We start from the raw sequence: 21,396 nt of genomic DNA on the forward strand, positions 1-21,396 counted from the left end.
GTTCCTTGGGCATCATCTCCTAGACCTTGCTGAGGCCTGTATGCATCTCTCATGGGTCCCATGTCAGGTAGTCTGCCAGGAGAACAAAGATGAGGATGTGTTGCCTCTGCAGAGAAGCCCTCCTCTGTTAGGTTTGTTGTTAAGGAATGCTCCCTACGAGTCCCCACCCCTGAAGAGGCTGGGCTGGAGGGCACCAAACCTACTTATATGCCTCTCTCTCCCTGGACAGGAAATGTGTCATGGAGTGGGAGGAGCCCCATGACAGTACCTTATACTGCCTGCAGACAGATGGCAACCACCTGCTGGCCACAGGCTCCTCCTACTACGGGGTTGTGCGGCTGTGGGACCGGCGCCAAAGGGCTTGCCTGCATGTAAGTGTCTCACCCAGCGCATGCCTCTGGTATGTCAAGACTCCTTTTGGGCTGCATCTGAGTGGGTGGTGTGGCCAAGGTTGTACCAAAGGCAGGCTGCAAGCGGCCTAGAGTGGTACAAGTCCTGTTTCACTGAGTCTGGAACTCCTGAGTTGGGGCACTCCATTTAATACTTGAAAAACTCTTATTGCTTTCTCTGCGCTCCCTTACAGGCCTTCCCTCTGACATCGACCCCACTGAGCAGTCCCGTGTACTGCCTGCGATTCACCACCAGGCATCTCTATGCTGCCCTGTCCTACAACCTCCACGTCCTAGACTTTGAAAACCCGTGACCGGCACCCCTGCCTATGGGCTGGGCAAGTCAGCTACTCAGGGACCTCTGCAGGTTTTACCTCACTCCTTCCCAGCCCTGCTGTGCTCTCGACCTGTGACCCCCAGGCCCGGGTGCCTGAAGCACTGACTCTTGGACACTGCGGCTGACTCCGATGTGGCCTCCCGGGACTGTGGTCTTAGGAGAATGTCCCTGAACTCAAGTATTTATAGTAGGGCCAATCCTGCCCCCAAGGCCTTCACAGCACCATGCAGCCTACAGAGTGCAGTGAGGGGCTCCCGCCATCCCAGCTAGAGAGCGGGGTGCAGTTGCAGCCATCTCCTTAGTCAAATCTTAACCTTGGCCAGTGTCAGGGAGCTGACACGTGGAGGTTGGCACGCATCTGGTTTTGTTTTGAAACTAAGAAAAGACCAACGAAACCTGTTCATCTGGGGTTCTGGGGTTCTGGGCTAGCCGTTTCCTCAGGCCAGCTGTGGGGAACATGTTATGATTTTCATTTTTATAAAAATAAAATTTGATTGTTCACATATCTGGTTCTTTAGTGGTTAGGTCATTCTAAGAGGCTCCGGGAAGGCAGAACATCAAATTTAAACTCAGGAATGTGTACGGGGGAAGGACGAAACCATGGCTGTGTCCCCAAGAACAAAACAGTTTCTTCCACTTCTCTGAGGACAAGGGGATGAGGAAGGGCTCCAGGCTGTTGAGCTGCTCTCCTAGCACCGATGGTGCCTTTCCCTCTGTTCCACCACACACCATTGACAGTGCTGTGACCCTCACCCACACACACCTTTGACAGTGCTGTGACCCTCACTCACACACCCCTTGACAATGCTGTGACCCTCACCCACACACACCTTTGACAATGCTGTGACCCTCACTCACACACCCCTTGACAATGCTGTGACCCTCACTCACACACCCCTTGACAATGCTGTGACCCTCACCTCACACACCCCTTGACAATGCTGTGACCCTCACCCACCACACACCTTTGACAATGCTGTGACCCTCACCCACACACACCTTTGACAGTGCTGTGACCCTCACTCACACACCCCTTGACAATGCTGTGACCCTCACCCACCACACACCTTTGACAATGCTGTGACCCTCACCCACCACACACCTTTGACAATGCTGTGACCCTCACACACCACACACCTTTGACAATGCTGTGACCCTCACTCACACACCCCTTGACAATGCTGTGACCCTCACCCACCACACACCTTTGACAATGCTGTGACCCTCACTCATACACACCTTTGACAATGCTGGGACCCTCACCCACCACACACCTTTGACAATGCTGGGACCCTCACCCACCACACACCTTTGACAATGCTGTGACCCTCACCCACACACACCTTTGACAGTGCTGTGACCCTCACTTACAACACACCTTTGACAATGCTGTGACACTCACTCACACACCCCTTTGACAATGCTGTGACCCTCACTCACAACACACCTTTGACAATGCTGTGACCCTCACTCACACACCCCTTTGACAATGCTGTGACCCTCACTCACAACACACCTTTGACAATGCTGTGACACTCACTCACACACACCTTTGACAATGCTGTGACACTCACTCACACACACCTTTGACAATGCTGTGACCCTCACCTCCACACACCTTTGACAATGCTGTGACCCTCACTCACAACACACCTTTGACAATGCTGTGACCCTCACTCACAACACACCTTTGACAATGCTGTGACCCTCACTCACACACCCCTTTGACAATGCTGTGACACTCACTCACACACCCCTTTGACAATGCTGTGACCCTCACTCACAACACACCTTTGACAATGCTGTGACCCTCACTCACAACACACCTTTGACAATGCTGTGACCCTCACTCACACACCCCTTGACAATGCTGTGACCCTCACCCACCACACACCTTTGACAATGCTGTGACCCTCACTCATACACACCTTTGACAATGCTGGGACCCTCACCCACCACACACCTTTGACAATGCTGGGACCCTCACCCACCACACACCTTTGACAATGCTGTGACCCTCACCCACACACACCTTTGACAGTGCTGTGACCCTCACTTACAACACACCTTTGACAATGCTGTGACACTCACTCACACACCCCTTTGACAATGCTGTGACCCTCACTCACAACACACCTTTGACAATGCTGTGACCCTCACTCACACACCCCTTTGACAATGCTGTGACCCTCACTCACAACACACCTTTGACAATGCTGTGACACTCACTCACACACACCTTTGACAATGCTGTGACACTCACTCACACACACCTTTGACAATGCTGTGACCCTCACCTCCACACACCTTTGACAATGCTGTGACCCTCACTCACAACACACCTTTGACAATGCTGTGACCCTCACTCACAACACACCTTTGACAATGCTGTGACACTCACTCACACACCCCTTTGACAATGCTGTGACACTCACTCACACACCCCTTTGACAATGCTGTGACCCTCACTCACAACACACCTTTGACAATGCTGTGACCCTCACTCACAACACACCTTTGACAATGCTGTGACACTCACTCACACACACCTTTGACAATGCTGTGACACTCACTCACACACACCTTTGACAATGCTGGGACCCTCACTCACACACACCTTTGACAATGCTGGGACCCTCACTCACACACACCTTTGACAATGCTGGGACCCTCACTCTTTCTAGCCATCATGACTTAACATCCTGTGCTGTTTCCAAGACAGCTGCATTATTCAACTTCCCCTTTGCCCACACCTCCCTCGAGGGAGTTTTTCCTGAGCCGCTTCTGTAAGGCAAAGCCAACACAAGGGAGTTTACAAGGTGCCCAGCCTCGTCCCACTTTTCTCTCTCTTTAGCTGGAACGGTTGTGTGGAAGGTCCCCAGGATGGGAGGGTGGGGTCACACCAGCACCTTCCCTAGAGAGGCCAGGGTGCCCAGGGACATAAGGACAAATGGATAAAGGACAGTCCTTTTAGAGCAACTCCAAATGACTTTACTCAGGAACAAAACCACGGAAGAATGGAGCTGTGCCCTGAGAGCCGGTCTGTGGACTCTGTGTAGTTCTTAGAGGACAAGAGGCTGCCCAGTGCTGCCCAAGCCTGGAAGTCTGCCAGCTTCCTCCACGCTGGAGGCTGCAAGGCTCAGGGCCTACTGGGTCTTACAGTCGCCGTCACTGCTGTGGGCCGTCTTTACCTTCTTTAACTCCTTCTGTAGCTCTGACTCAGTTGCCATCACCTCCTTTGGCTTCTGGTACTGTGGAGGGGACCGGAGAGAAAAGGAAACTCAGTCAGGAGCCTCCTGCACACATTCACTCTGGCTCTTCACGACCCTCCCCGTAGGTGCTGCACCCAGGTGGACAGGTCCCGTGAGTGCCACCACGTCCCCATCACGCTCTGTCCCACCCCCACCCTCTTGGTCTCCACTCCCTTCCCCCAGGTGAGGAGGAGACGTCTATTCTCTAACAAGCACAGCAAGGGCTGGGGACGCCAGGAGGCAGGGAAGTGCGTGAGGGGAGAGAAACCTCTTCCTGGTGCCAGGACTGGGCGAGCCTTACAGAGATTATCAGGGTGCAGTTGGCGTGAGCAAAGCTCAGTGCAGAGTCGTCTAGAGGAAGCTGGTGTCTGTCTAGGTCAGGAATGGAGAACTTCTTGTAGTATCTGTGGGGACACCAAGAGGCTACTGGGGAACCAGTGTGGTAACCCCAACAGTACATAGCTCTCCCCCACTTTCTATACAGCTGGAGAGGAAGCAGGGAAACCCACAAGAATGGCCGCTCTGAGTTTGTGGCTCTAGAATCAAAAGGACATTGGTGGCCTTACTGCCAGGCCAGCCAAGGTGAGCGGAGCCAGCGGGAGCTCTGAGAGTAGCTCAGGGGTCAGGGGGGCTCAACATGCAGGCCTGCTACTCCCAAGCGCACTAAGAGCACCCCAAGCCTCGCGGGGCTGCTCCCCTAAAGCAGTACAGTTACTGATGACATACGCCCTCACTGAAAGACTGGGTCACGCTGTCCCCCCCCTCCAGGAGACTATAATGATGTATCTATCTTTCAAGGCCTCATTAGAATGAGCCCTAAAACCAGACAGGAAAGTACACCACAAAAGCCATCTCCCTGGGAGGACAGGCCGTGAGACCAAAGGAACCTGGATCTCAGACTCTGGACCTGTTTCCTGGCCTCAGGATCCCACTTCTCCGTTTTCACATAGATACTAAGAACAGAACCAACCAGATGGCAGGTTCCCAGGCTCTGCCTCGAGGGAAGGCAGCTGAGAGGAAAGTTAGGCGCTCCTGCCTGCCTTCCTGGTCAGGTTCAGAGATTTCCTTACCTCACCTGATGCTTATTAGAGCAAGGCCTAAAAAAAAAAAAAAAAAAAAAAAAAAAAAAGACCCTTCTACCAGGCGTGGTGGTGCACACCTTTAATCCCAGTACTCCAGAGGGAGGCAGAGGCAGGTGGATCACTGTGAGTTCCAGGCCAGCCTGGTCTACAAAGTGAGTCCAGGACAGCCAAGACTACACAGAGAAACCCTGCCTGGGGGTGGTGGGCGGGGGAAGAAAAGAAAGGCCTTCCCTCTCTAACAGCCTCACTTGGCAGTTTCCTTGGTGGCGTGTGGGCTGGGCACCGGCCAGGGGCTGCTGGAGCCCTCACCTGGACAGGCATCCCTTTCAGCAGGGTGAGCGGCTGTGTGGGCTGAGGAGGGAAATGCCTCAGGCAGGTACAAACAAACTCAAGAGAAGAGCCCAGAGAATAGCTTTTAATACTTCAGAGGGACGTGGCCCTTGTGGTGACAGCTACACTGAGTCCACTTCAAAAGCCCTGATGCCCTAGGGACTCAAGAGAGTTGACATCAATGCAGTGCTTCTGGCCTGTCCTGCCCAAATCCCTCAGTTCAGAAGAGGCTGGGGGAGGGGGCTCTCTTCCCAGGTTCCCCTCTCCCCACCAAGGTGCTGGGACCCAACGCAGGAAAAGAATGTTTATTTAAAGACTGACAGTTCAAAAGGAGCGGGGGCTGGGGATCCTAATGGTGCTGCGAGTGGCTTTCTTTTCCAAAGCTCTGCCCCAGGGAAAGGCGATCCATCTGCCTGCAACAGGGTGGAATGCCTACTTCATCCTCTTCCTAGCCAACAGGCTGAGGGAGGGCTTTTCCTGGGGCCCTGGTCTGGCCAGCAAAGGTGGCAGACGCTGATAATAGCAGGGGGTCAAAGGTTAAACAGCAGAGATTAGGTGAACACAAAGGCTGGTTAGGAAGTGTTAACATCTTCCTTGCAAATATACACAGAAAGCAGAGGCTGCAGAGAAGCACCTCCCACACCCACTCCCCGGCAGGGCCAATGGAGGAGAAGCAGCCCAGGGTTTGTCCCCACCCCTGTACCCCCCACAGCAACTTTGGGATCACCGGGAACTTAAGGTGTGTGTATGGCTTACTCTTTGCTCACCCACCCCTGCCAGTGCCAGGAAGCACAGGCCTGATGGGCTTACTTGCGTCTAGGACCTATTTTGTTTACTGGGTGAAGTTAAACAACCTCTCCCTAGAGACTCCTGACATCAGTGTCCCCTCTGCACAGCCACCCCCTCCCTACTCACCTACTCATCTTGGGGTTTGCTGTGACAGTAACTGAACTTGAAGTTTTCACCAGCACCGTAAGAGCCAGGCCCCTCTGAAGTATTAAACCCACTGTGCTTCTTCTGCCTTCTCGTCCTGCTCTGCTCGTATCCCCTGCCCAATTCCCCGTGCACCTCACCCATTCCCTCGCTCTGTGAATGGAAACCGGTGTAGAGCGGACTCAGCCAAAGTCCCTGAAGGAGAGCTGAGGCAGGAGCCAGGCTGCTATGGACAGTTGCCCCCACGAGCCCCTAGCCTGCACACTGGCTTGGCAGGTATCCAGAGAGGTCACCAGCCAGTCCTGCCCTGAGAGTGGCAGCAGGCAAAGCTTCACCTCAGGCACTGGGCACACCACGTCCCTGCTTTCTGCTGCCCTAGATCACAGAGCACAGGCCCAGACTCAGGGTTCTTGTCAAAGGGAATCCCACTGAGTCCATCCGACCTGAGTCCTGTCTTCCAGTGATGCCTACCGATACAACCCACGGTTACAGTGTCACCAGTGTCAAGGTAGCCAGCTCCTCTTCAGATCCCTTGCTTTGGCACCATGGCCATGGTACAGGGCGCGTGCACGGATGTGACATCCAATTCCTCAAAGAATCCAAGAAGTAATATAAGCACACTTCTCATCAGTGAGAAGTTAGCTGAAATACTACAGTTGACACCTGGCAGAGGCTAGACTTAAGCCAGTGTCTTCCCAGTCCAGCACACAGTCCATCTTTTCACTCAGAGCTGCCAGCTTACAGCCTGAGGTATGGGACTGTCTTTATACAAATATTCTTATCAGAACCAGATGGTACCACACTGGATCCTGTAGAAACAGTTTCTTCCTTTCCCGACTCAACAAATTAACACCTGAGGCCAAGGACCACCACCACAAGAGAGTGGAATCAATTCTTCAAGCAAAATGACCAACCACGTTCTGCAGGGGCCAGGCAGATAGCAATAAGGCAACCAACTGTGTAGCTTTAGCTGGAACCACATTCTAGGATATTAAAACGAGGGCACACCTCCAGGTGAAGAAAGGCAGAACCCAGCCGGGTGTGGTGGCGCACGCCTTTAATCCCAGCACTCGGGAGGCAGAGGCAAGCGGATCGCTGTGAGTTCCGAGGCCAGCCTCATCTACAAAATGAGTCTAGGACAGCCAAGGCTACGTAGAGAAACCCTGTCTCGAAAAACAAAAACAAAACAAAACAAAAAAAGCAGAACCCAAGAAAAGTGCCATGGTGGGATGCACTATAGACACCTAGGCGCTGAGCCGGAAGGCCACACTGCTCTCTGCACAGATCACTTTGTGCTGACTTTTTATATGTGTTTCTACAACCAATGTATAGATGAGATACAATCAATGTATAGATGAAAACAAATGTTTCCTCTCTATCTTTGCATTGTATGAAAATCAGGAAAGAGATTTAAATAGTATTCCGAAAATAAACCCTGTGGATATAAAGCGCTCTCATGTTTTGTTTGACAGACAGGCACAGGAAAGGGCTAAGCAAGTTTGGCAGCCTCTCCAGCTTCCTAATGGATGGGCTGCAGGGGGCAGAACTGAGCACAGTTAGGACTCAGAAACTCAGTTTCAAAGTGAGCTTTTTTCCCCCTTAGTGGGAACCCCTCCTCCTAGGGTGCCATTCCCATCCTACTTTGGCTCCATTAGCATCTCAGCAATGTCCCCAACCCCTGCCACTGGGTCCTGGAATGCCCCAGTAGCCACGGAGCCCCTGGCCAACAGCGCCACCTATGGCATACGTGGTATATGTGTGCAGGAGATGGACCCAGAGGGTCGGCTTGCAGATGGATTTTTTGGTGAGTTAGCTAGCCTCTCTTCTAGCACTTGCTTGTAATCACATTTCTGCCTGATATCTGTATTCGACAGTGACCTCTGGGGGACAAAAAGGAGGCAGCAGCCAGCTCCACAAAGTGCTAAGCTGCAGATTCAAGTGCTATCAGAAGCACTTTTGTTCCCAGTTTGGACCCAGGGCCTCTTACACCAGGGAGCGCTTGCTGAAGCACAGAGTTTGTTTTCCTACAGGCAATTTCTCTATTGTCTGAAATTGCTAAATTCCACTTTAGGCACTGACTCCTGTTAATGATGAGAACAATAAGGGGAATAAACTGCCTTTTGTCTGAGGGCTTCAGTGCGCTTTATAAACGCAAACCCTTATTATTATGACTTTATATTTATAGACAAGGTCCACTACAGGGGCTGCTGGCTGCATGTACAGCAATAATCCTGAAATTAATTCATTCATCTCTACTCTTTCCCTTGTCCCTTTAACCCTGCCAAAGTGGCAGGCTATGGGGCTGCTAAGAGGAGGACAGGACCCATGGCTGCACTTGAGGTGGCTGGAGTTCTCTGCTTCCCTGTAGGTAGGCATCTTAGAGTGAGGGCGACTGTCCCTCACCACCCCAAGTGGGGCAGAGCAGGGAGCTCTCCTGTATAAAGTGGCAAATGCTATGGACGCACCAGGGGCCTGGCGCTGTACCCCAGCAGCAGGTTGGGTGGTTTGGCAGCTTGTGGACAAGGAGATAAAACAAACCCAAAAAACCCCTGCAAATGAAGCAAGCTCCAGTTGAGCACAGCCCCATACTCTCTCCAGCGCAGGCTGAAACGGATTCATGTTTAAGTTCTTCAGCTGTGATCAGCCAGGGCGCCAGAGCCCCGCTGCGATCACACTTTGGCCACCTTCTCTCAAACCTCCCCACTCACTGCCTTCACCCAGCAGAGCACAAAGGGAATCTGAAGCAGAATTCCAGAGACGTCTGAGAGCCAAACATTGGTCCACTTTGCCGTAGTCCAGGGTGTGCACTATTGCCCAGCCTAACACTTTAAAGTCTCAAAGTGGCGCTCAGGCAGGTGTGCCTTCCAGGGCATGGCTCCCTGTCAATGCAGTGATGGCATCAAGGCAAGTTCACCAGGTCAAGTTTTACCTTAGAGTAAAACTGCCAGAGATCACAAGTTAGTGGTTATGTGGCTCCCTTAGGCCTCATTCATTCATCCAGCAAATGCGAGCTCCAGTGTATGCCTGGTGCCAAAGCAGACACTGGCTCGCGTTCTCCTACCTTGACGGAGCCGCTGTAGTTACCCTGTCCACCCTCAGCACCCCGAAGCTTAAGTGGGACCTCCCTTCCAGACAAAGAGCAGCCTGAGACCGCACTCCACACTAGCCCCACTCATACACAAGGAAACAGGTGCCCACCAGCTGACTCACTTTTTGTTTGTCGTCCTAACAATGACACAGCGCTCCTTCTGAGCCACAGAGACACTGTAGACATCCTTTGGGTAGGGGAGATTGCGAATCCGCCACTGGAAACTAGTTTTGGTGTCCTTGCGCATGAAGATGGGCTGTGAAAAGCAAATCAACCCAGGTCGGCCTTGGACTTGCTGTGTAGTAGGATGACCTTGAACTTCTGATTCTCCTGCCTCCACCTCCGCATAGGCTCTGGTGCCTAGTTTACCAAGGACCATTCTTGGGGAAAGGTACAAAGGGTTAGCTCCTCCCCTTCCCCCAGGCTCTACCCAGAGCCACCTAGGAAACCCTCTGCTCTTGTCCGTGGCTTCTCTGAGCAGTTGATCTTGCTGTGACACACCAGCCTGCAGGCCTTCTCCTGGAATGGTTAAGATAAACCTTCTGGATGGTCACAGAGACCTAGTGTGGCAGAGTCAGCACAGTAAGACACAGGCGGTTAGCAAGTTGTGGCCCTTGCCCTTAGGAGTCAGAAGGCTCCCCACCCCTCAAATCCCCACAGGACACTGGACAAACAGACATACATTGGCATTACTTTCCTTGATGAGGTCGGCTCCCAGGCTTCCAGCTCCTGAGAGCACTGGCTCTCCCACTTCAAGCTGCCACTGGCCCAAGGCTCCCAGGGCATTTTTTACTCGCCACTTTCTCACTGAGGAGAGAAACAAGGACTGGATTAAAGCTCTTTCCTGCCAAATCTGACAAGACACTGGATAACTGGAGCGGGACAAGCCAGGGCTTTGGTCTTGACATGGGGCCTCGACTTGAGCCCTGGAGTCTTGAGCCAGGAATTGCATAATCTGGGAAATCAAACTGGGGGCATTTCAGCAGCAGACATTTTACAAAGTCCACTTTAAAGATAGGCAGACAAGTGTAACTGGGGTGCGCTCTGAGAGGACTCATGGGGTGTGGCACCCAGCAGAAGGCAGAGAGCCAACAAAGGCCATTTCTGCAAATGAGAAAACTATATCTTCAAATGCCAGTTTAGCGGTGGTTTGTTGTCGTTTCTCGAGACAGTCTTACTAGATAGCCCAGGCTGTTTTCAGACCATTCCCTCTGCCTTGGCCTCAAGTGTTAGGATGGCAAGTGTGCCAGCACACCCGCCTTTGAATGCATTTTCCCCTCTAAAACACTAAGCAAAAAGAAAAATGAATGGAGGGAAAGCTGATGTCCAATTTGTCTCATGATTCAGAAAGTCCAAATAGGGGCTGGAGAGATGGCTCAGTGGTTAAGAGCACTGCCTGCTCTTCCAGAGGTCCTGAGTTCAATCCCCAGCAACCACATGGTGGCTCACAACCATCTATAATGAGATCTGGCGCCCTCTTCTGGCATGTAGACGTACATTCAGGCAAAACAGAAAGCCCAAATGAAGACATTCACTTAGTTCAGGCTCACCTGGCTTAAAACAACAAAGAACAACACCCCACAGCCCAACATTGTATCTGAATACAGTCTTTTTTTTTTTTTTTTTTTTTTGGTTTTTCGAAACAGGGTTTCTCTGTGTAGCCTTGGCTGTCCTGGACTCACTTTGTAGACCAGGCTGGCCTCGAACTCACAGCGATCTGCCTGCCTCTGCCTCCCGAGTGCTGGGATTAAAGGCGTGCGCCACCACGCCCGGCTCTCTGAATACAGTCTTGAGCTAGGGTGTAACTCAGCCACGGTTTCCCCAAATATGAGGATCAACCAATAGTATTGCAATTAACAAAATCTTAGGCATCGTATTTTTTTAGAGTTATTTATTTTTGTGTTTGACTTGCATTTATACACATTTTTAATGCAATAATTATGTCATTTTTAAAAATTAAAATGCATTGTTACATTTATAACTTGATAATACAAATAAAGATCTTTCCTTTCCCATGTTTTACAACTCAGGTATTTGTGAAAGATTTTGTTGTTGTTGTTGATGACGATGTTTTTAGCCCCTGCCCTGCTCCCCTTTAAGTTTGTTTTGTGATGAAAACTCACTCTGTAGCCTAGTCCTACTGATCTCAGGTGACCTTCCTGGCTCAGCATCATGGGTGCTGGGCTTACAGACCTGTGCAACCGGGCCTGGTTGTTGCTGTTCTTTATCTTTTAAAATAAGGCACATGTATTACGAAAATCATAAATCCAGACTCAAGTTCTGTGGGCAGGACTGGGAAACTGCTAGGCTTTCAATGAGCCTCACTCAGCTCTGTGCTGACTGCTGCTGCTGCGCAGTACAGCAGTGGTGGAGGTGTCAGGGCGGTGCACCCTCCACCCTTCCCTTCCCGCTGTAGGAAGAAGCCCAGGGCTGCCGAGTTGGAGCCTCCTACAGCACAGAGCTGAGCAGTCACTGCGGTGCTGAAATCCTGCGGCCCCCTGCAGCTAAAACAACTCTGACAGGCCTGGTGGGCTACCGCAGCTGTTGCCAGGGGTGGATCTCTTTTCAGGGTGGGGCAGAACGGTGGCAGCATCGGGCCTGGGGGCTTCGGAGCGGCTGGGCCAATCCTGCACATGCTCACTGCTGTGAGCACAAAAGCCGAACACAAAAGCATGATGTAAAATTAGAACTTTCCCTTGAATATGGGCTTTTTATAAGGTCTGCTGCATTCTGCAGTGTGGTTTTATTACATCTTAGGGCCAAAATTCTCCCTAGAAACACATTTGCAAGTTTATAATGAAAATTAATAAGGAAGAGTAAAACTTGGAAATATGCTTTCTAGGCAACTTCTCATGCCCACAAACACTTGCCTAAGTGAATGGAGTGTGACCAGGAGCAAATGCAAACCTAGCCACCTGGATACCTCACTTACCTTGAAGCCAGCCGCTGGGTCTCTGTTATGGGTGCAAACAAGTGACACCTCCTGGCAGCAGCTTACTATGACAAGATGATGAGAGCCTAGTCCCTCCTACAGCAAAGGTCAGCCTGCATCCTCAAAGCATGTATCAAACGCTATGCCCAGACTGCGGTGTAGATTATTGAAATGCTAGCAGTTTCCCAGTCCTGGGAGAGCCCGCTAGAGAGCCTATTCCTCACAGGCGTGAGAGACTGCAGGTTTGATCCTTAGCACTAGAAAGGAAAAGGGGCAGGGAAAGCCAGCAGCAGCTATAGAGAGGGAAAATAAGGCAGGACCACAGTAGTGTCAGGCACAGCTACCCAAAACCCTAGCCCATCTATTGTTTTTCAAGTTAGGGTCTTACTATATAACACTGGCTGTCCTAGAACTCACTGTGTGGACCCGGATGTCCATGAACTCGCAGAGATCAGCCTGCTTCTACCTTCCAAGTGCTTCGGGCGCCACTGCGCCCGGCCAAACCACTGAGCCGTGAGAGCAAGCAACCACCTGTGTCTCACAGCATCATCAGCTTTACAGGGAGCAAATTCACTTAGTCTAACAGCTCTATTTTTATTTGTGTTTACTGAGGAGAAAGCTTTCCTTCCCCACATGCCCACCTTCAACCCCTGTATTTCTATCCTCCAGTGGACCGAGTATAAAGAATTACTGAGAAACGGTGAGCTCCGTTTGCAAAAGCAACAGTTAAAATTCAGGTCTAGGGGGCGTTGAAGAGATGGCTCAGCAGTTAGGAACACTGGCTGCTCCACCAGAACACCTGGGTTCAATTCCCAGCACCCACATGCAGCTCACAACTGTCTGTAACTCCAGTCCCAGGGGACCCGACACTTCACACAGACACACATGCAGGCAAAGCACATTGGCACATGAAAAAAAAATTTTTTTTAAGTAAAATAAAATTCTGTCTACTGGTCAAGGTGCCACATATTTCGGAGGGTGGTAGGATGGAGGCTATAGGTTATTCTGGGCTAAATAACAAACTCTTGTCTTAAAACAAGAAGAATTTGGGTCTTATTACCCCATATCCAGAACTCAATCATAAATAAAGAGGTAAACTCTAGTCTTTAAGTCTTCTGAGCAGATGCGACATGCCCAAAGGCCTCCTCAGCACTTTCTTTTCTTTTGTTTTTTGAGACAGGGTCTCTCTATGTAATCCTGATTGTCCCAGAACATGCTACATAGTCAAGGCTAGCCTCAAATTCAGAGAGCCTCTAGCCTCTGCCTCCTGGGTGCAGGGATTAAAGGTGTGCATCACCTGCTGACTCTTAAAGGCTGGGCTTGGTATACGACAGCCTGTACTCAAGAGCGCTGTTAAGCTTGCTGCCCCAAGGCCATCCCCAATATGGTCCCTAGAGGCAAGGACCACTTGATAAGGGGAGGATTTCCCTCCTGCTCTTCTTGAGGATTGACAGCTTCCCTAGAAGGAAAATTCACAGCCCTGCTGGCCTCCGTACTTCTCGGGTTCATGAGAGCTTGGCATTCTTGGCTGTCTCACTTTAAAAAAACAAACACAAAAAAAAACAAAACCAAAAAACACCTTCGGGAATTATATTCTTTGTTAGAGTGTAACCCAGAAGTTTCCCTCTCCAACCCTTCTAGAGGCAAGACTCCGTGAAAGATTTTGAGGGCCTTACTTTTCCCATGCGTGTGGACATGAAGGCACAGGTGCAACAAACCAGTCTTGGGCTTTCTGGTCTTTGTTCCTGAGCTCAAGGACAGCTCCGGAGGCGACAGAGGACTGTTTCCACCTGCCGTCACTCTGATTTGATTATACGTTAAACCCAAACTGGTGTGCGTGCGCGGCAGCTCCCTGGGACGCTGTCATCCATCAGGGCCAGTCTTTGGAAAGGAGACTTCCAATGACCCCATAAGGAGAACGTATGAAGGCGGCACAGCCTGGGGCCTGTACCCAAGTCAGCAGGAAGCGGGCTGACACCCCAGACTGCTGAAAGCACCCCATCTTTCAGGTGGGCTGCAAAGTGGAGGTCCTAAAGGCCTCTTTCCCCAAAGCTCCACGGCCTGGCCCACTTCCAACACGGATAATTACATTCCCCTTCCTAAATACTCCCTGCAGCTTAAACTGGATGCAGGATTCTTCTTTTCTGCCCTAAAACACGGCAACATTGCTATGTGGCTATTAAACAGCTGCCGAGGCCCATCCCAGAGGACGCTGAAGGGAATCCAGTGGGTCATTTATAAAGCCGCTGAAGTGCCTGGGGATGAAAGTACTCAATATCCTCCAAATGCGGCCTGTGGTGGTTAGGCTGGCGGTCAAATACCAAAGCAGATTAAGAGGTAATCCAAATGTAATCGCTGGGGGCCGGTCCGCCCTCCAGCCTCGGCCCCCTGGACGCGCTGTGTTCTTCTGGGGGTTGGTTTGATGTTCCGATCATTGTTAGGCCCCTCAGCCTCCTCTATGAATACATACAGCGGTCATGGTGGGGGGCGGGGATGAATAGCCCCGAGAGGGGAGAAAAAAGATGACACTAACATGCTTATTAACACCGACTGGAGGAACTTTGTCCCAGACAGATGCACACCTACTGTCAATTTCTCCTCTGTAAATTACTTTGTGCTTTTTTTTTCTAGCAGAAAAAAACCTGTTTGACCAATTATCAAATTTGTATATTAGCTGGGGAAAAAATGGAAACCATTTCACTTACTGCCACAAAAACTATACCCATGTTTTACTTCCCAATATGCGCAAGCACAAGCTTCCTGAGGTGATAACCAGGCACAGCGGCAGGTGCTGCAGCGCCACTTCTTGGGAGATGAGGCCAGAGCCCATGAGTTTGAGGCCAGCCTAGGCGCCGCACTGAGACGCCCATGAGTTTGAGGCCAGCCTAGGTGCTGCACTGAGACGCCCATGAGTTTGAGGCCAGCCTAGGCGCTGCACAGAGACCTTGTCTCAAAAACAAACAAACAAACAAAAGACTAATATTGGACAGCATTTTGCAAGGTGGCTGGGTGGAGGCTAGGGGAGATTACAAAATAAGAAGCGGGTCTCAGAGCCGGACTTGATAGCACATACTTTTAACCTCAGCTCCAAGAGGCCCAGATGGGAGGCTTGCCAGGCCTGGGCTGCACAGTGAGTTCCAGACTACACAGAAGGACCATGTAGGACAAAGACGAAATAAGGTGTGCAGGATTTAAACACCCTCAGCTCTAACAGCACACCACTGCACACTGAGGCTCAAACACTCCTTGGGATGGAGCCAGGCTAAGGCTGGCTCAGGCACCATCCAGCTCTGATTTTCAACACGGTGCTCAATTTCCCTGAGCCGCCTACTCCTCCGACTGTAAAATGAGGACCACAGCCCCTATGTCTCGGAGCTTAATGAAGATGATTACATGAAATAATTCACGTAAAGCCGCTGGAATAATGCCCAGTTAGTGTGTCCGTGTCATTGTTGGGGAGGCCAGTCGAGTGGCGCACCATTCCCTCCTCCACTCTTACTGTTAAATGAGGAGACGTATGAAGACACCATGGAGCAAGGTCAACGTGGGCACACGGTGCTACAGAAAGGAAGCTGGCCTTGTTCTTGATTTCAGCATCACACCCAAGCACGGCAAAGGGGCGGGGCCTGTCTACTTTTATAGTCTCTGCAGCTCTACCTGTTTTATTTGCTGTGTGGAGAAAAGAATGACCCAAGGGACTGGGCTGGCCGCCGTGGCTGGGCTGGCGGGTGACGGTGGTGGCTGGCTCACGTGACCTCTGCTTTCATAAGTTCTCCCCCTGTTAGGCATTCCAAGGCTGTCACCCCTGGGAGCACTATAAATTACAATGCATTGTGAGGATATTACTACTGTATTGGTTTCCAACGAATCGGTGTCATATGCTAAACACATCAAGATTTTTAATAGCTCCAGACTAAACCAATTGGGACTGGAGCCCAAGCAGCTCATAATAAGCAGGGATCAACACCTCACTGTAACTGAGCATGCGCAGGACACACACACATTTTAAGACTGGAGACTGAGAGAATATGCAAACCGGTGTAACCCATGTTGTCAGTTCGAGACATTTATGAGCTGTCAGGAAAAGGGAAAGAGAAATTCCCTCACCAATAGTACCTGTCGATCAGACCCAGGGAGAAATGAAAGTCAAGAATAAAGCAAAGAAAATAACCCAGCCCGTGAATCCATCATTGGTCTTAGCATTTCAGGTGCAACTTAATAAAGAGACCAGCTCCCATGGCAGCCAGCTTTAGGCCCGGGGTCACAGGGCCAGTCACCCAGCTCTGGGAAGCCAGTTAATGCCGCAAAGCATACTCGAGAGCAGAGAACAGCAAATCAAATGATCCCCTGAAATCCGAGCTGGAACTCCTATTTATGAACCAGTTCTTCCCCCCTCCCCCCCTTTTAAGTTTTCAAGACAGAGTTTCTATATGTAACAGCCCTGGCTGTCCAGGACTCTCTTTGTAGACCAGGCTGGACTTGAATTCAGAGACCCGCCTGCCTGTGCCTCCCGAGTGCTGGGATTAAAGGCGTGCGCCACCACACCGGGCTCTGAGCCCATTCTTAAGGAGGGGGACCCTTCGGGAATAAAAGCAATGGTGCTGCAAAATCTACCATTCCTACCCACTCTGCAAAATCACCATTCCTACGCACTTTGTGATACCCTTCAACATCAGGGTCATGTTTAATGTGGGGTCACGGTGCCGTCTAGGAGGCGAGGTCAGAAGCTGCCACCTCTGACGCTTGCCCTTGTGGTGCGGCTTCAAGGAAATAAAAGAACAAGCAAGCAAAAAGCTTGAAGTGCAAGCCTTGCCTTTCCCACTACTCTTTAACACAGCCGCCAGTGATACGCTTTTCCAGCTGTTTCTTGTAAAGCTATTCCTGACTCAGAGGCTCACAGCCCCCTTTTATCTGCAGGTGGGGGGCGGGGCTGTACCAGGCAAAGAACTCCACTCTGCTTGTGATGTTCACACTGCTTTTCGGGAACAGTCTCGCCCCCAAGGACCTCCACCTCCCCTACCGTCCACACTGTCTGCTGAGAGCCCCCCCTCAAGCATTCAACTGGATCTCAATCAGGCCCAAGAGCTGCTGAGGGTCCCCTGGGAGCCCCACACTTACCCAGGAGTTCGCTTGTCTTCTCATCGTATTCTTCCGCCATTTCCTTCCCGTCTGGGAACAAATAGTGCACCATCCTCTTCCCTACAGACAAAGCGGGAGAGCACCTTACCTCAAAACCTTCCTTTACCTTGCCCCCAGCAGACGCAGACAGCCACACTCCTCTCCCTCCCCCAAACAGCAACAGCTCCCCAAGCCTCCGCCAGAGGCCAACTAATGGCCACCATTGCTTTTAGATGTGCCCCAGGCTCCCTTCCCTTTTCTGACCACGCCTTTGCTTCCACACCACCAAAGCCATGCTTTCCAACCGCAGAACTCTGCTCACTCTTCAAAACCGAGTTCAGATGTCACTTCACTGGGAAGTCTCCGTTACCCATCACCTGCAGCCACTGTGGCAGGAAGAGTCACTTCCCCCTCTATGCCTTTCACATCTACCACAGCAGGACAGTCTTACAAGCATCTGACGTAAGCGATAGATAGCATCAGTCTTTCTCTTCCCACGTCTTACAACCTGGGCGATATGCTCTGATGTGAGCTGGGCCTCCTAACAGGCACGCTGTCACTCTGCCTTCATCCACACATCCACCCCCAGCACACAGCCCAGGATGCTAGATCACGTCTTTTCTTCCTGGCACACACTTGGTTTATGGGTTTTATGTCTCTGGTGAGTCTTTGATTATTGCTTGTCTCTTCTGTTGGCTTGGGGGGGATGTCCCCCTCGGGATTTCCCTAAGATCAGCCACAGTATCTGGTACATAACAGGAACTCAAAACGAAAGAATGAAAAAACATTGATGTACCATTCATTAAAAAGATAAAAGAAGCCGGGTGGTGGTGGTTCACGCCTTTAATCCCAGCACTCGGGAGACAGAGGCAGGTGAGTCCCTGTGAGTTCGAGGCCAGCCTGGTCTACAAAGCAAGTCCAGGGCAGCCAAGTCTACACAGAGAAACCCTGTCTTGAAAAATAAAATGGTAAAAGAAGCCGGGTGTGGTGGCACATGCCTGTAATCGCTGTGCTCAGGGAGACAGAGGCAGGCAGATCTCTGTGAGTTCGAGGCCAGCTTGGTCTACACACCAAGTCTAGGTCAGCCAAGGCTACACAGAGAAACCCTGTTGTGTGTAGGGGGGGATAGAGGGTAGAGGGTGGGGGTAACAGGGGATAAAAGAACTCAAGGGAGCCTCCTGGCCCACAGCTCAAAGGGAGAGCTTTGTAATTCCTCCTTTTTCTCACAGGCAGGTGAGCAGATACAGGAGCCTCCTCAGGAAGACTGGTAAAGGTTTTTATACCCGGAGGACATGTACCCTCTATTAATCTCAAGAAGGAGAGCCCTAGCCAATCGCAGCACTTGGGAGGCAGAGGCAGGTGGATCTCTGTGAGTTTGAGGCCAGTCCAGGACAGCCAAGGCTATACAGAGAAACCCTGTCTTGAAACAAAAACAAACAAACAAACAAATTAGAGCCCTAAGGTGGCTTTCTGCTGTCTGGCTTCCTCCTCTAGCACTTTCCCTGACTCATTCCTAATTGGTATGTCAAGCAACTTACCTCCAAATTTGCAAGGCCTCCTGGCAGGCCCGGTGTCAACACCCTTAATAATCTGAATGGTTCACAGATGAAAGCGTTTGCTCTGCAGCATGAGGAACTGAGTCTGAGTCCTCAGCACCCGACATAAACAGCTAGGCATGGCAGTGCATAGCAGCAACCCGGCACCGCGGGGCAGAGACAGGCAGCTCCCAAAAGCCAAAACAGTGAGCCCGTGTTTCAGTGACAGGCTGCACTAGGCAGCGTACAGAGGACTGGAGTGGAAGCGTGGCCTTCACACACCTCACACCCTGCTACAGCCTCTGTGTACATACACACGGGTGTGCTCATGCACACATGCACTCAAGCATCACACTCACACACACCATACTCCCCCAAGTACTGCCCTGTGACCAAAAACAACAAAAGCAGACTTTAACATGCCCTTGTTCAAAGCACCATTAGTCATAACAATCAAAAGGCAGAAGCAACCTAAGTGCCCAGCAGCTGATGAACAGACACAATGGTGGCAGCCAGGGTGAATTAGGTCTGAGTTCCTGAGGCTTTAAAGCTAACAGCCTGAAGTTTATGGAAATTAAAATCAGGTGTCATTTGTTCCTAATTGCAGCATTTAGGGAGGCCTTTGCCACGTGCTAAGTTCTGTGTTAGAAACCCAAACAAGAACAAGAAACAGGGCCAGGCATGGTGGCGCACGCCTTTAATCCCAGCACTCGGGAGGCAGAGGCAGGCGGATTGCTGTGAGTTGGAGGCCAGCCTGGTCTAAAGTGAGTCCAGGACAGCCAAGGATACACAGAGAAACCCTGTCTCAAAAAAAAAAAAAAAAAAAAAAAAAAAAAAAGAACATTCACATTGGTTTGCAACTGTCACCACCATCCAGTCTAAAACTTTCATTCTCAAAACCAACACTCTGCACCCAGAAAACGTGACTCCACCCTCCTTTCTCCCCAGTCCCTGGCAACCACTGTTTCACTTAATTTGTCTAATCTAAGAGCCTCATGTAAATGGAATCAAATAATATTTAATTATGTAAATGGTATCAAATAATATTTAATTATTTCACATAGCAAAAGGCTTTCAAGGTTCATCTATGTTGTCATTTGTGTCAGAGTTTCCTCTTTTTGTGTGGAGGCCAGAGGTCAACTGTCCGTTTGTTTCCTTACAATTAACCACAGTGGTTTATGGTTTTATTTTATTTTAAATATTTATTTGTGAGCATTCGTGTGTGTGTGTGTGTGTGTGTGTGTGTGTGTGTGTATTCATACACCTACTATAGCATGTATATGTAGATCAAAGGACAACTTGTGGGAACTGGTTTTTTTTCCTCCACCACCTGAGTTCTGGGATCAGTCAGGTTGTCAGGCTTGAGTGGCAAGCTCTCCCCAACATCACCCTTCTTTATTCCATTGTGTGTGTGTGTGTGTGTGTGTGTTTTCCAGGAAAGACTGCTTAAGTACTGTGGACTTACACTGGCCAATTGCAGCATGGGGGAAAAGCTGAAATCTCAAACTTGTGTTTCAAGTCATTTAGACCTTGGGCCTTGTTCTGTTGCCCCTAAAGACCAGAGAACATTTAGAAACTCACTTTATAACACACACACACACACACACACACACACACACACACAAAACAAAAAAAACCCCACAATTGGAAAGTACCTTGGAACATTAGGGACTGCCACCGGCTTCATTTTATAGCTGAAGAAAATGGGGTCCTAACAGATTAAGAAAGAGGCCACAGGAATGAATGGTAGAGTTGATCTAAAACCCTGGTGTCCCTCCTTTCTATGCCGCTGGACTGCCATCATCAACAGCCCCCACCCCCCCGCCCCCGAAACTGAGGCGTATAGGGTCCTAGGTCATGATACGGTTACACTTGGCTAGCTGCAAAACCAGGGTCTGCTCTAAAACCTTCCTGGATTTCCGTTTCCTCGTCAGTAAAATGGGGTGGGAAATAGCCTTAGGGTACAGCCCAGAGGACCGGTGGTGAGTGTAAAAGACTGGGAATTATTACCAAAACTCTGAGCGCGACGGGATGATGTAAGGAAAACTACAGGTGGGTGACCAGAGACTTGGTTCCACTCGGGCCACCTTCCTGGGCCTCAGTTTCCTCCTCTGCAAATGCAGGAAGCGGGCGTGGCTGCTTGGCTGCGACAATTCCAGCTCTGCCCACCCAGGCTGAGGCCCACCCTGGGGGAGCCGGCGCGTAAAGCCCGCCCTAGGGGAGGGGAGCACGAGGGGGCTCGAGTTACCATCCTGCAGCAGCGCCGTCTTCTCGGCCGACCGCAGAGTCTCCAGCCAGCTAGTCACCGCCATCTTCCCTCCTGCCAGCAACGCGCCGGGCCGCTACCATGGCAACTGCCTGGCCGACGATTACTTCCGGATGACCTGGAAGGTATTCTGGA

At 50.8% G+C, this 21,396-nt stretch overlaps 2 protein-coding genes across 8 annotated transcripts in view; one reads left to right on the forward strand and one right to left on the reverse strand.

Moving 5' to 3' along the window:
* The window catches only part of FBXW4 (F-box and WD repeat domain containing 4), a 79,583-nt gene extending 78,352 nt beyond the window's left edge, over positions 1–1,231 (forward strand). Inside the window, exons 8-9 of one of the 2 annotated variants that reach the window (XM_084773745.1) lie at positions 230–371; positions 584–1,231. In XM_084773745.1, the coding sequence (XP_084629871.1) occupies positions 230–371; positions 584–703 (262 nt within the window). In that variant the 3' untranslated portion in view covers positions 704–1,231. Of the gene's footprint in view, positions 1–229; positions 372–583 lie in introns of those variants that run through there. The other variant, XR_014777538.1, reaches the window with a different exon arrangement.
* Positions 1,232–3,694: 2,463 nt separating this feature from the next.
* Positions 3,695–21,379, reverse strand: DPCD (deleted in primary ciliary dyskinesia homolog (mouse)). 6 transcript variants are annotated; one of them, XM_084773763.1, is made up of 7 exons: positions 21,244–21,363; positions 20,651–20,706; positions 17,461–17,541; positions 10,104–10,217; positions 9,533–9,666; positions 4,279–4,381; positions 3,695–3,977 (listed from the first exon to the last, which is right to left on the reverse strand). In XM_084773763.1, exons 4-7 carry the CDS (start codon positions 10,194–10,196, stop codon positions 3,873–3,875), a joined length of 435 nt encoding a protein of 144 aa, XP_084629889.1. In that variant the 5' UTR covers positions 10,197–10,217; positions 17,461–17,541; positions 20,651–20,706; positions 21,244–21,363; the 3' UTR covers positions 3,695–3,872. The 6 variants fall into 6 exon arrangements, with proteins under 6 accessions (XP_084629889.1, XP_084629885.1, XP_084629884.1 ...); XM_084773759.1 differs by having other exon boundaries at positions 9,533–9,770; XM_084773758.1 differs by lacking the exon at positions 20,651–20,706 and having other exon boundaries at positions 9,533–9,770; positions 21,244–21,379.
* Between the last annotated feature and the right edge of the window lie 17 nt (positions 21,380–21,396).

Source organism: Acomys minous (assembly GCF_964271855.1).
Source record: "Acomys minous genome assembly, chromosome: 2".
Taxonomy (NCBI): Eukaryota; Metazoa; Chordata; class Mammalia; order Rodentia; family Muridae; genus Acomys; species Acomys minous.

Excerpts from the sequence above, each read along its gene's own strand:
- DPCD (XM_084773758.1), bottom strand. The coding sequence starts at position 21,307 with ATGGCGGTGACTAGCTGGCTGGAGACTCTGCGGTCGGCCGAGAAGACG. Across the intron at positions 17,542-21,243 it reads GACGGCGCTGCTGCAGGATG|GGAAGAGGATGGTGCACTAT; the intron begins GTAACTCGAGCC and ends CTTTGTCTGTAG. Across the intron at positions 9,771-10,103 it reads AGCCGACCTCATCAAGGAAA|GCACCAGAGCCTATGCGGAG; the intron begins GTAATGCCAATG and ends TTGGTAAACTAG.